Source organism: Aristolochia californica, unplaced genomic scaffold (genome assembly GCF_029961685.1).
Source record: "Aristolochia californica isolate CCGP_79_NKW_82.1479 unplaced genomic scaffold, dmAriCali1.0.hap1 SCAF_10, whole genome shotgun sequence".
In the NCBI taxonomy this organism is placed as follows: Eukaryota; Viridiplantae; Streptophyta; class Magnoliopsida; order Piperales; family Aristolochiaceae; genus Aristolochia; species Aristolochia californica.
In genome coordinates, this window is record NW_027181771.1 from 34,427,201 (window position 1) to 34,440,764 (window position 13,564).

At 35.4% G+C, this 13,564-nt stretch overlaps 3 protein-coding genes across 3 annotated transcripts; 2 read left to right on the forward strand and 1 right to left on the reverse strand.

The window, feature by feature from the left end:
- Positions 1–2,886: 2,886 nt before the first annotated feature.
- On the reverse strand, positions 2,887–5,375 carry LOC137943177 (viridiflorene synthase-like). The gene is made up of 7 exons (XM_068788871.1): positions 5,232–5,375; positions 4,837–5,101; positions 4,355–4,742; positions 4,046–4,264; positions 3,768–3,906; positions 3,427–3,672; positions 2,887–3,335 (listed from the first exon to the last, which is right to left on the reverse strand). Exons 1-7 carry the CDS (start codon positions 5,373–5,375, stop codon positions 3,036–3,038), a joined length of 1,701 nt encoding a protein of 566 aa, XP_068644972.1. The 3' UTR covers positions 2,887–3,035.
- Positions 5,376–11,269: 5,894 nt separating this feature from the next.
- On the forward strand, positions 11,270–12,286 carry LOC137943178 (cytochrome P450 CYP82H23-like). Its single transcript, XM_068788872.1, has one exon. It carries the CDS (start codon positions 11,270–11,272, stop codon positions 12,284–12,286), a length of 1,017 nt encoding a protein of 338 aa, XP_068644973.1.
- A 181-nt stretch (positions 12,287–12,467) lies between these two features.
- On the forward strand, positions 12,468–13,034 carry LOC137943179 (xanthotoxin 5-hydroxylase CYP82C4-like). Its single transcript, XM_068788873.1, has one exon. The coding sequence runs from the start codon at positions 12,468–12,470 to the stop codon at positions 13,032–13,034; it is 567 nt and encodes a 188-aa protein (XP_068644974.1).
- The last annotated feature ends 530 nt before the right edge of the window (positions 13,035–13,564 follow it).

Genomic DNA, 13,564 nt, shown 5'->3' on the forward strand with positions numbered 1-13,564 from the left:
TGCCCGTTTGGGGATGCCCATCTGAAGTGAGAATTTATAATCCATAAGAGAAGAAGTTGGACCCAAGGACCATTAGTGGGTATTTCATTGGATATGCTGAAAGGTCTAAAGGTTATATATTTTATTGTCCATCTCACAACACTAGGATTATGGAATCAAGAAATGCAAAATTTCTTGAAAATTACTTGATCAGTGAGAGGAATCCAACTCGGAACATAGTTTTTGAGAAGGATTATTCAGAATCTCAACCTTCCACCTCAAGTGATAGATTGGTTATTGTTCACAGCACCCCTCAAGGACAAACTGGTGTTGAACAACCAATCATTGAAGTTCTACAAAATGCTGACGACATTCCAGTAATTCAGGTACTTCAAGAGTTTCCAAACACTTTTGAACAACTAGTTGAACCACATACTTCTCAGGAAAATGATGGTTCAACATTAAGAAGATCTACTAGACTCAAGAGATCAACAATTCCTAATGATTATATTGTGTATCTGCAAGAATTTGATATTGGAATCGCAAATGATCCCATGTATTTTTCAGAAGCCATGAGTTACAAAGAATCAGAATTATGGTACAATGCCATGAAGGAATAGATGAATTCTATGAAGAGTAACGGAATCTGAGATCTTGTTGAGTTGCCTAGTGGATTTAAAGCCATTGGATGTAAATAGGTCTTTAAAACAAAGAAAGACTCATTAGGCAACATTGAGCGATACAAGGCAAAACTCGTTGCTAAGAGATTCACTTTGAAAGAAGGAATCGATTACAAGGAAGTTTTTTCTCCCGTATCTAAGAAAGATTCCTTGTGCATTATTTTGGCATCAGTAACCCATTTTGACTTAGAGTTGCAACAAATGGATGTGAAAACGATATTTCTCAATGGAGATCTAGAGGAGGTTTACATGAAACAACCTGAAGGATTCCCCTCTAGTGATGGTGACCAATTGGTGTGCAAGCTAAAAAAGTCAATATATGGATTAAAACAAGCATCCCGCCAATGGTATTTGAAATTCCATAATGTAATTTCTTCATTCGGGTTTGTAGAAAACATTATGGATCAATGTATATACCAGAAGGTCAGTGGGAGTAAAATTTGTTTTCTTATTTTATATGTGGATAACATTTTGCTAGCAACCAATGATAAGGGTTTTCTACATGAGGTGAAACAATTTCTCTCTAACAATTTCGATATAAAGGATATGCGTGAGGCATCTTATGTCATTGGTATTAAGATTCATAGAGACAGATTTTGAGGTATCTTAGCTCTGTCTCAGGAAACCTGTATTAATAGAGTGTTAGAGAGATTTCAGATGAAGGGTTGTTCACCAAGTGTATCTCCCATTGTGAAGGGTGATAGGTTCAATTTGAACCAATGCCGAAAAACGACCTTGAAAGGAAACAAATGAAAGACATTCCATATGCTTCTGCTGTCAAAAACCTAATGTATGTTCAAGTTTGCACAAGACCTGATAATGCATTTGTTGTTGGAATGTTGGGGCGATATCAGAGTAATCCCGGGTTAGACCACTGGAGAGCTACAAAGAAAGTAATGAGGTACCTTCAGGGAACCAAAGACTACATGCTGATGTATAGACGAACGGACAATCTAGAAGTCATTGGTTACTCAGATTCTGACTTTGCTGGCTGTATTGATTCCCGCAAATCCACATCAGGATATATTTTCTTGATAGGCAGTGGAGCAATATCATGGAGGAGTGTCAAACAGACTTTGACCGCCACGTCGACTATGGAAGCCTAGTTAGTTTCCTGTTTTGAGGATACTTCACATGGTGTGTGGCTTAAGAGTTTCATTTCTGGGCTTAGAATTATGGATTCTGTCTCTAGGCCATTAAAAATATATTAAGATAATTCAGCTGCTGTTTTTATGGCCAAAAACAACAAAAGTAGAAGTCGAAGTAAACACATCGACATAAAGTATTTAGCCATAAGAGAACGTGTTAAAGAAAAGAAAGTGGTCATTGAGCACGTAAGCACTGAATTAATGATAGCAGATCCTTTGACTAAGGGCATGCCACCATTTAAATTTAAGGATCATGTTGTGAATATGGGACTTCGTTCCATTATGTAAATTTTTCATTGTATGAACAATGTTATTTCAGTGAAATTCTTATTTAATGTGATGTTTTTTTTCTCATATTTATGTGCACTTTAATTTTGAGAAAATTCATTTGTGTTGGACCAAGAGTAAACATAGGGTTTATTCATAGAGTATAAGAAATAAATACATAGTAATACATGGAAGATAATACTCATCATCAGAGGACCTATTGCCATGATTCATGTATTTATTACTTAAATTCAGATTATCAATGGGTTTAAGATTATATTAGAAGTTTGGACCAAGTAGGAGAATGTTAATTGTTTTATTATGAGAAACGGTTTTCTCATAATCGTGGTCTCAACTTTTGACAGTTGCAACTCCTTGCAGTTACAATTCCCTCGATAACACGAAGCCATGAACAATCTTGATGGGAGGTTGGCTTCAAATAATTGGTTTTGGTCCCCTGTCTCATCACTCAAGCCCCTTCAGTTTTAGCCATCGCCGAGAGTGTTCAGAGATCAGAAGCGCCAAACAAAGAACAGAGAGAAGGAATCTGAAGCGTATGGAAGGAGGTATGATCTTTTCTTCCGTTTAAATCAATGACACAAAAATCTCTTAAATAGGGATAGGATTGACAAGGATTGTTGTGATCAAACCAATCAGTAAAACGTATCAATAAACTGCTCTACATGATATTTCTCTCCTTTAGGAGGGAGACAGCCAGGGGAGCTCCATCGCATTACCAAGAATGTATCAAGATAAAATTAGAATCAATTTTGGATCAAGCTTGTTCAATTAGTTAGCTAAACGGACACATATGATAATGGTATAGCATAATCTGGAAGCGTCAGAATCATGCACATATGACTCCAAGTGCATAATACATACTGATAGATACATGGCTTGATTACCATTTTACGAATCCAATATTTCTCATGATATACATGATCTATGACATAATAATCTCTTAAACGGGGATAGGGTCAACAAGGAGTGCTGTGATCATCTCCTTCGTGCGCCCTCCGGAGAATGTATACTCGTCTTCATCATTGCTGTTGTACCACCCATCTATCACTCGAGCAAGATTCACTGCTTTGCTGAGAATGTACATGGGAAATGGAATTGGCCGGAGGCAAGCCTCATTGATGTCCTTCCATGCTGTATCATAGAAGTGCTTGAACAGGTCTTGTACCTCTTGCCTCGCCATGCCCTTCTCTTCCATGAAACACTCAATGCCCGACACGACGTGCCCTCTCTCTTGTTCAAACTGCAATTATAGTTCATCTCAAAGAGTTAACGTTGAGAAAGATGATTTAGCTTTTCTTGGGATGTTCACATTGATGTTAGCAGCAACTTACCTTATTGCTAACGAGATCATCGATGAAGCGGCAGATCTCTGCAGCGGCCATGACGATTCTTGGCTGGGAATTCCACCATTCGAATGCCTCGACAGACGCTTCTTTCATGCATACCATGGTGAGGAGGAAAACTGCTGGGTAACCACAGGTGATCAAAGATACCCGTATGTACTCCTCCGTTCCCGGGGTGTAGCGATTATGATACCACTCTGCTTCAGTGAAGTAGCCTCTGCATAGATCTTGTACCTATGACACCAGAAAGAAAATAAAGTATATTAATTAATTAATTCTTTAGCCTAGTCCACAATATTGTTACTGTCTCCCTTAGCCAAACCTCATACCGCTTTCTTCATGTAGCCAATTTGGTAGGAGTACCCTTCCCGCTCCAGTTCCTCTTCAGTTTCCTTGAAATATGTTATTAATTCATGGTAAAGCGGCTTCACATAGTCAGGCAGCTCGTCCATGGCCGCCAAGTCCCACCTGCAACCGCGTTTTCCAATTAAACTTCCATGTTTAACTTAATTTTGAAAGAAGAAAAGGTTATATGAACTACTTGGGAATTCAATATCAACTCCTTTTGTAACGTTTTTTTATTTCGTTGATGAAACGAATGTGTAACCTCTCGATTGCCTCTGTATACTGTTTGAGTTCCTCATAAACTCCATATGCATCATAAGTGTCATCTGTCATTGATATCATGCTTAATGTTGTCGCACCAAACACTCTGGCTCGGGAGAAGCGGGGTTCTGGAGCTACACTCATGTTCCATACATAGCACTCCACCGCTCTGTTTCTTGCATAAGATAGCTTCTCTGCTAACCCTTTCTCCTTCCACCACCTGAAACATTAAATTTATTGCACCCCATCAGGTGCAATTGATATGTGAACTAGTATCCGCTAATTTATAATTAAAAACAAGCTTCCTTACATTGAAACATCCTTTATCTCTCTCTGGTGAACGGCCTGAACCAGATTGAAATCCAACTTAGCATACTCGAGTAGTGTGCGCATGTCTTCAGATGTCTTGCCGTCGATCTCCTCGTAAAATGAGATGAAGTATCTTGCGTTGGTCCTCGGTAATCTCTTGTGGGTTGGTAATTCAAGAGCCCGTTGGATCTGCTTTACAAGAAGTGGATCGAGATTGGGCAAGGAGGACTTTAGATGCTCGGAAGTGAAAGCAATGGCCTCATCGAGTATGTCTTCTCCTCGTATTCCTAAGAATGCTGCTTCATACAGGCTGAGCAAACCTTTAATGTCCTCCGTCAGGCTCTTTTTGAATGTTTTCCCTTGCTCGTCCTTGAACTTTTCGAATACATCTGTGAAACCGAAAAGAAAAAAAATGATTTACTAACTTCCAGAAACCTAGATAATTTCTTAGTAATTACAAGAGGAGACAATGAAGACGTTTACCTGTTGACGCCTTGTATCCTCCTTCTCTCAGTACGCGAAATCGAAGGGCCTCATAATACAGATCACTACCATGGCCATCACTAACATTTGCATTATATATTCTGTATAGTGCATCTTCTATTTCTGTTTCAAATTGATATGCGAAACCAACACGTTTGACAACATCAACCAAGTAAATTTCGTAAGGGGTCCCTTCAGCATTTCTCAAAATCATTTTCACCTCCTTCTTAAGCACTTGAACTCTTTCAGTCCACTCGTCCAGCTTCTGTATGCATTGTTCAAATTTTAGTCGCTCCGCAAATTATTACACAAAACTAAGAATAAACTAAACGCAATCGTAGTTTAAGAGGGTTCGCATTATACAAGACGAAAAATCAAAGACACAAAATCCTCACCGCTTCATCTTGGACAAAGTCGACAAAAAAGTGTCCCCATGCAGAAGGTGGAAACTGAGCTACAGGCCGAACGATCTCAGATTTAACAGCATTTTCCGGGGGATGAGCCGTGGAGCAGAACAGAGTAGGTGTTGCTAGAGCCATTGGATGCTACAAAACGCCACAACTTGAAGCCCTTAGCCTTCAGTACTGCTGCAAATCAAGGAGAGCTTAGTATTTATAGGGTTTTCTTTATTGATCTCGTTTACTTGGTAGTGAGAGAAAGCTCTTACGTTTTCTATTTCATCGGGTCTTGACCCTCGTCGCAAGATAACGCGTCTGATACGTATCAGTTGGCGTAAGTTCATCTTCTTTGGACACATGTGAAGCACAATGTTTCCATCTCTGTTCAACCTGTGACATCAGTTCTTTTCAAGTACTTTCCAGGTATTGCAAATAACGTCTGTCACGTCCCTCGGACTCATTGCATGAGTTACGATTGTGCCTCCATCTTAAGTAACCTTAACAGTGATTACAGAATTACTAGACTGACTTCTAGCTTTGGGGTTGAACCCTCCATGGGTAGAATTTATAGAATCCATTTATATGAAAAGATGGGTTCCATTATCTTTACCATATGATTGAAGGAGACTAACCCATTGTTAGAATACAGTTTAACAGATCAAAACCCACTTATAGAGCACTATGGACTACTGCTGAGGAAGATGAAAGAGGGGAAACACCACTTAGAAGAAAACCTCAGGAGTTGTTTTCTTGTCTCGGTGACTTGTCTGCACGTGGAACCTCTGGTTGCTTGTGTGATATGCTAACGTAGACAAAAAAAAAAAAAAAAAAAAAACCGTTTTGTAGTAAATAATAAGTCTGCTGTGCATTGAGGATCATTATTGAATAATTAAAGGGTGGGGTGTTGTTAAGAGCAAAGAAAATCGGAAATGGTTCGAGTATTTTAAGGTAAGAAAAGACCCGAGGAGAGCGAACTAGAGAACCATCTAAAATCTCCCTCGTGTTTTTTTATGATGTTGGCAACGTCTTCTCTTTTTACCGCAGATTTGCAGCTTGTAGATGATCGATGTCGAAAGATCATTTCCTTTGGTTGGTCGTCTTCTCTTATCACATGTGGTCTCATCCACGACACTGCAATTAGTAATCTTCTTGAAAAGATCGAAAGCAATGCGTACCTTCATAAACCCTAAACGTAAAACAAAAAAAACCATTCTCAGTGATGAAATTGTCAACTTTTATTGCTGTAAAAGTTAACAAATCCAAACGTTATTTTTTCTATGGTGCAGGTTCTAGCATATGTTATAGATTTTAGGGAATTTTACCAAAATACCGGTTTGAAACAACTTATTTATTAAAATAATGAGGATTTCAAATTATTTACAAAACTACCGAACTTTGACCGGTCCACTGTATATGTGGACAATCAAAACGACACGTAAGCTTTGACTGCTTACGTGTTGCCCCGTCATCAGAGCGATAATGTAGATGAATACAGAGGCTACCACGTCATTATTATCGACACGTCATTACATGATAAAATTTTGAATAAATTTAAAAAAAATTAAAAAATCACTTACATTTTTTATTACCTTATATCTAAAATAAAAAATTATTTAAATTTTTTAATAAACAATTAAAAAATTAACTCTTACTTATTTAACACCATTTAATATCAATTAAAATATTTATTAATAAAAAAATTATCGTTACACTTTTTATTTCTTCATATTTTAAAAAATAAAATAAAATAAGTAAATTAATTAGATTTAAATATTTATAAATTAAAAAAAATACAAAAAAGTTATTTTAGAGTTTAAAAATACAATTTATTTGTATACTTTTTATCACCTTATTTACAAAATAATAATATTTACAAATTTTAAATATTTATAAATAAAAAAATCTAACTCTTACCCATTTATTATGGATTTAAAATATTTATAAATTTAAAAAATCTTACTCTTAAGTCTTACCCATATATTATCGATTTAAAATATTTAAAATTTTTAAAGAATATAAAAAAAAGTTATTTTAGAGTTCAACAATACAATTTATTTGTATATTTTTTATCACCTTATTTATAAAATAATAATATTTAAAAGGGAATTTTACCAAAATACCGGTTTGAAACAACTTATTTATGAAAATAACGAGGATCTCAAATTATTTACAAAACTACCGAACTTTAACCGGTCCACTGTATATGTGGACAATCAAAACGACACGTAAGCTTTAATTGCTTACGTGTCGCCCAGTCATCATATCGATAATGTAGATGAACACAGAGGCTGCCACGTCATTACATGATAAAATTTTGAATAAATTTAAAAAAAAATTAAAAAATCAAATACACTTTTTATTACCTTATATCTAAAATAAAAAAAAATTTAAAATTTTTTAATAAATAATTAAAAAATTAACTCTTACTTATTTAACACGATTTAATATCAATTAAAATATTTATTAATTAAAAAAATTATCGTTACACTTTTTATTTCTTCATATTTTAAAAAATAAAATAAAATAAGTAAATTAATTAGATTTAAAATATTTATAAATTAAAAAAATTATTTTAGAGTTTAAAAATACAATATATTTGTTTACTTTTTATCACCTTATTTACAAAATAATAATATTTACAAATTTTAAATATTTATAAATAGATAAAATCTAACTCTTACCCATTTATTATGGATTTAAAATATTTATAAATTTAAAAAATATACTCTTAAGTCTTACCCATATATTATCAATTTAAAATTTTTAAAATTTTTAAAAAATATACAAAAAAGTTATTTTAGAGTTTAAAAATACAATGTATTTGTATATTTTTTATCACCTTATTTACAAAATAATAATATTTAAAAATTCAAAATATTTATAAATAGAAATAATCTAACTCTTACCTATTTACTATGGATTTAAAATATTTATAAATATTTTTTTTTACTTTTAAGTCTTACCCTTATATTATCCATTTAAAATATTTATAAATTTGAAAAAAAATTACTCTTAAGTCTTACCCATATATTATCCATTTTAAAATATTTATAAATAGAAAAAAATTTACTTTTAAGTCTTACCCATATATTATCCATTTAAAATATTTATAAATTAAAAAATATATACAAAAAAATTGTATGAGTTTAAAAATATAATTTATTTGTATACTTTTCGTAAAATTCCCTAAAAGAAATCGAGATATTTCTCCTCGCCTCTCGTCTCGGCTTCTCTCCTCTCGTCGCTCCCCTGCTGCCGCCTCCCCTGTTGCCGTTCGCTCCCCTGCTGTTGCCCCTCCTCTCGTTGCTCCCCTGCTGCCGCCTCCCCTGTTGTCGTTCGCTCCCCTGCTGCCGCCGCTCGGCCTTGCCCTTGACGCCCCACTCTCGCCGCCCCTTCTCTCGCTGCCCTCTCGCCACCCCTTTTCTTTTAGGGAATTTTACCAAAAGTATACAAATAAATTATATTTTTAAACACAAACATTTTTTTTGTATATATTTTTTAATTTATAAATATTTTAAATAGATAATATATGGGTAAGACTTAAAAGTAAATTTTTTTCTATTTATAAATATTTTAAATGGATAATATATGCGTAAGACTTAAGAGTAAATTTTTTTCTATTTATAAATATTTTAAATGGATAATATATGGGTAAGACTTAAAAGTAAAAAAAAATTATTTATAAATATTTTAAATCCATAGTAAATAGGTTAGAGTTGGATTATTTCTATTTATAAATATTTTGAATTTTTAAATATTATTATTTTGTAAATAAGGTGATAAAAATATACAAATAAATTGTATTTTTAAACTCTAAAATAACTTTTTTGTATATTTTTTAAATATTTTAAATCGATAATATATGGGTAAGACTTAAGAGTAAGATTTTTTAAATTTATAAATATTTTAAATCCATAATAAATGGGTAAGTGTTAGAGTTTTTCTATTTATAAATATTTAAAATTTGTAAATATTATTATTTTGTAAATAAGGTGATAAAAAGTATACAAATAAATTGTATTTTTAAACTCTAAAATAACTTTTTTGTATTTTTTTTAATTTATAAATATTTTTAATCTAATTAATTTACTTATTTTATTTTATTTTTTTAAATATGAAGAAATAAAAAGTGTAACGATAATTTTTTTAATTAATAAATATTTTAATTGATATTAAATGGTGTTAAATAAGTAAGAGTTAATTTTTTAATTATTTATTAAAAAAATTTAAATATTTTTTTATTTTAGATATAAGGTAATAAAAAGTGTATTTGATTTTTTTGTTTTTTTAAAATTTATTCAAAATTTTATCATGTAATGACGTGTTGATAATAATGACGTAGTAGCCTCTGTGTTTATCTACATTATCGCTCTGATGATGGGGCAACACGTAAGCAGTCAAAACTTACGTGTCGTTTTGACTGTCCACATATACAGTGGACCGGTCAAAGTTCGGTAGTTTTGTAAATAATTTGAGATCCTCGTTATTTTCATAAATAAGTTGTTTCAAATCGGTATTTTGGTAAAATTTCTTTGCCAATGGTTCTGACTATGACAGAAAGTAGGATTTGAAGAAGATCATTCAAGTACTTGTTGATGAAAAAGAAGAAGATGGTAGAAACCACTTGAATGAGATGATGATAGATAGCAATTTCGTGGAAGCAGTGTTGCGACTATCACAGTAACCTGGAAAGACGGGGGTGGACTTGAGATATGGGTAAGAAAGAAACCCAAACACACGTAGAGTGTTAGAATCAAACTGCCCGTTAATTAAAGAGTTCGGCGTGGGGCACGAGAAGGTAATCTATTATTAATATTCATTGCTGCTGCAAAGGTTTCTTCCTAGAATACTAATGGAACATGACTACGAAAGGACTGCAAATGCTAAAACATTCTTTTTGTAGTTGTTAGAAGACAGAGTGGGACTTTCCTTCTCCAACACACCTTCAACTACAATTTGAGTGGTAAGTGAGAGAACCGTGGGAGATGGTTAGGTCTCTCCATTAAACTGGTTTAAGGATATTGCATGAATATAATAGCAGATATTTTATATTTCTCAGGAGAGCTATGTTGGGCATTATGTCTGGTAGAGCATTGGTGGAAAAGTTACACTTTGGATGGTCATGGAAAATGAGAGAAAAAATGGAAGAGAAATGTATTTCTATTCTTTTCTCCCCCTTTTTTAACTAAAAGAGAAAGAGATTATCTCTCTCTTTTATTTCTCAATGATTCTCTGCTGACAAACAACAGAAAATACCTGTATCTCCCTTTTTTTCTTTTCTATAGCTTCCAAACGGACCCTTAGAGTTTCGAGTTTGGAGAGAAATGGCGAATTGATGTAGACTTTAGAGCTTTTAAATGTTTTAGGGCTTGGTGAATGGGATGACTGAGAAACCTCCTAATTAGTAAGCAAGTATTGATTAGATTCCCAACCCATTTTCCTACGATTCATTTTGTTTTTCAAATGGGACTTATTTCTATTGGGTTTTCTTCGTGACATATTCGAATGCTTACCCAACTATTTGGGGATAAATTTTTTATCCATACACTAATCTAATCCGTTAATTTGTGAATTCGATATTTCTTTACATAAAATTTTGATCCACTGACTAATATTTTTTTGATTAACTTAGCTGAGTTCATCTTTTGAGTTTTTCATTGCCATGAAAATGATTTCTATTTTCTTTTATTGCCCTGTATAGGTTAATTAAGAAGCTGGGTTATATGAACCCCAAGTCACAACGTGAAACGTCACCTTTTTACCCTATTTCAAGCAAATTAAGTATGAATTACTTGTAGCATTAGGAGAAAACTTGGTAAGAGACAGGGCTACTAAAAGAACAGACTGATGAATGACATCAGTTCCATTATCACCTTCATAATATGTTCAATAATCTCCTGTTTATGCTGCCGGTGAAACTCACCGGAGAAGCCGCCACCCAATGATGTTACGTTGATGTAGCCGTGAATCATAGGACGCACCTAACATCCAAAAAAAAAAGACCATGAATGACATCAGCTCCATTATCACCTTCAATGGCGAACTACAAATACGAGTGTCATGTTTATAGTCTATGGAGACAAGCACGTAAGAGCACAATGAGCTCATCATACTACGCCTGCTTCCTTGTTGCAATCCTCACAATTTCCTATCTCCGCCGGCTGTGGAGCAAGAAGAGGCAGCAAGCTCACGGTCATGAACCACCGGAGCCGTCGGGATCCTGGCCAATTGTCGGCCACATTCCCTTGTTGGCTAACAACCCTCTCCTCCACAGACATTTCGCCGAACTCGCGGATCAGCACGGACCTGCATTCGCCATTCGCGTGGGGCAGCTGCGTTTGTTCGTGGTGAGCAGCTGGGAGCTGGCAAAGGAATGTCTCCATGTCAAGGATATAGCCTTGGCCGACCGGCCAGAGATGCTCGTTGCCAAGCACATTCCTCCTTTTCTTCCCATTGCTCACTACGGCCCTTACTGGCGAGAGAGCCGCAAGATTCTCATCCAGAACATCTTGTCTAATCGCGTGCTCGACTCTCTCCAGCACGTCTGGATCTCCGAGATGGACATCCTGGTGCGACGCCTCTACGCACACTGGGTCCGTAACAGTCAAGAGCTGGTTGATATGAAGGAAGAGTTGCTGAGCACGCTTTTGAATGTCTTCACGCGCATCGTCGCTAAGAAAAGATATCAAGGCAGCAAGCAAGGGAATGAAGAAGCAAGGCAGTTTATCAGGCTGTTCAAGGAAACCCTCCACCATCTCGGTGTTCAAGACGTGGGAGATGCCTTTCCTTTCCTCAGGTCGCTGGACTTATTAGGCAATGAGAGAGAGATGAAGAAAACCGGACGGGAGATTGATGAATTGTTGCAGAAATGGGTGGATGAACATCGCCAGCAAAACAAGGATTATTTTTCTTCAACTTCAGACGATGTTGGTGGTGCTGGCACTCGGGACCAAGATCTAATTGACGCGCTCTTGTTCTTGGAGAAGGAAAACTCTTTGCCGAATGAATACCCCCACGACAATTTTATCAAGGGCTTCATCAATGTGAGATAGCATCATAGCACGTTTCCCTTCTTGAGTTTCATTTTTGTTTCAAGGAAAAATGAATCTTTGGCTTTCTCTGATTCCAATATTCAATCTGCATCAAAACTTAACCTTCTTGTGTTGCTTGAAGACTGTAATACTTGCCGGATCGGATACTTCAGCAGTAACTCTGACGTGGGCACTGTCAGCAATGGCGAATGATCATCACGTTTTGGAAAAAGCCCATGCCGAGCTAGACCTCCATGTTGGCCTCGACAGGATGGTTGAGACATCAGATATCGACAAATTGGTGTACATCCAAGCTATCATCAAAGAGACTCTGCGGCTATACCCGCCGGCTCCTCTCCTGGGACCTCACCGCGCTATGGAAGACAGCCAGATAGGAGGCTTCGATGTTCCTGCAGGAACTACAGTTCTAATTAACGCCTGGAAGATACAGAAGGACCCCCGCGTCTTTGTGGATCCTCTGAAATTCCGGCCAGAGAGATTCTTAGAAGAAAACAAGGACGTAGACCTGATGGGCCAACACTTCATGCTAATTCCCTTCGGTTCTGGAAGGAGAGGCTGCCCTGGAACCAACATGGCCTTGCGAGTTCTGCACATCGCCCTGGCTCGGATATTGCAAGCCTTTGATTGGACTTTACCGCCAGGCTGCACCCAGGTCGACATGTCCGAGGATGATGGCATAGCCAAGAACAGGAAATACCCTCTTCCACTCGTTGTCATCCCTCGACTCTCTTCTAAACTGTACCAGTAGGAAATGCCATATTCAGAAATTTTCCTGAAATTTCCGATTCATGCTACTATAATGTATGCAATAGTAAAGTATTTCTTAACAAAATAATTTGTAAGAATTAATTTGAATTAAAAATTAATTCTCATCGAAATTATTTCAATTAATTTATTTATTAATTAACCAGTAACTATTCAATTGATTAATTAATTATTATATTAATTTGGTTACTTCGTTAATCAATTCAAAAACCTAATTGGTAAAATTTCACCACTGAGCTATTGATACCATGATAAGATGATTGAGAGAAAAAAATTGATTTACTCTCTAATTTGATTAGTTGATTGATAATTACAAGTATTTATACTAATCTCGAGCAAATTGTCTCTCAGGAAAGAGACATGGCATTAGTTGACTTTACAAGAATAGTTTTTTCCCCTTACCTCTTCCTTTGATGTTAGGTGATTGCTTCTTGAGATTCCTGAGATTTTGGTAAAGAAATGCTCCATGATTCTCTGCCGCATTGTACCCCTTTGATTGTTCTTTGTGATGAA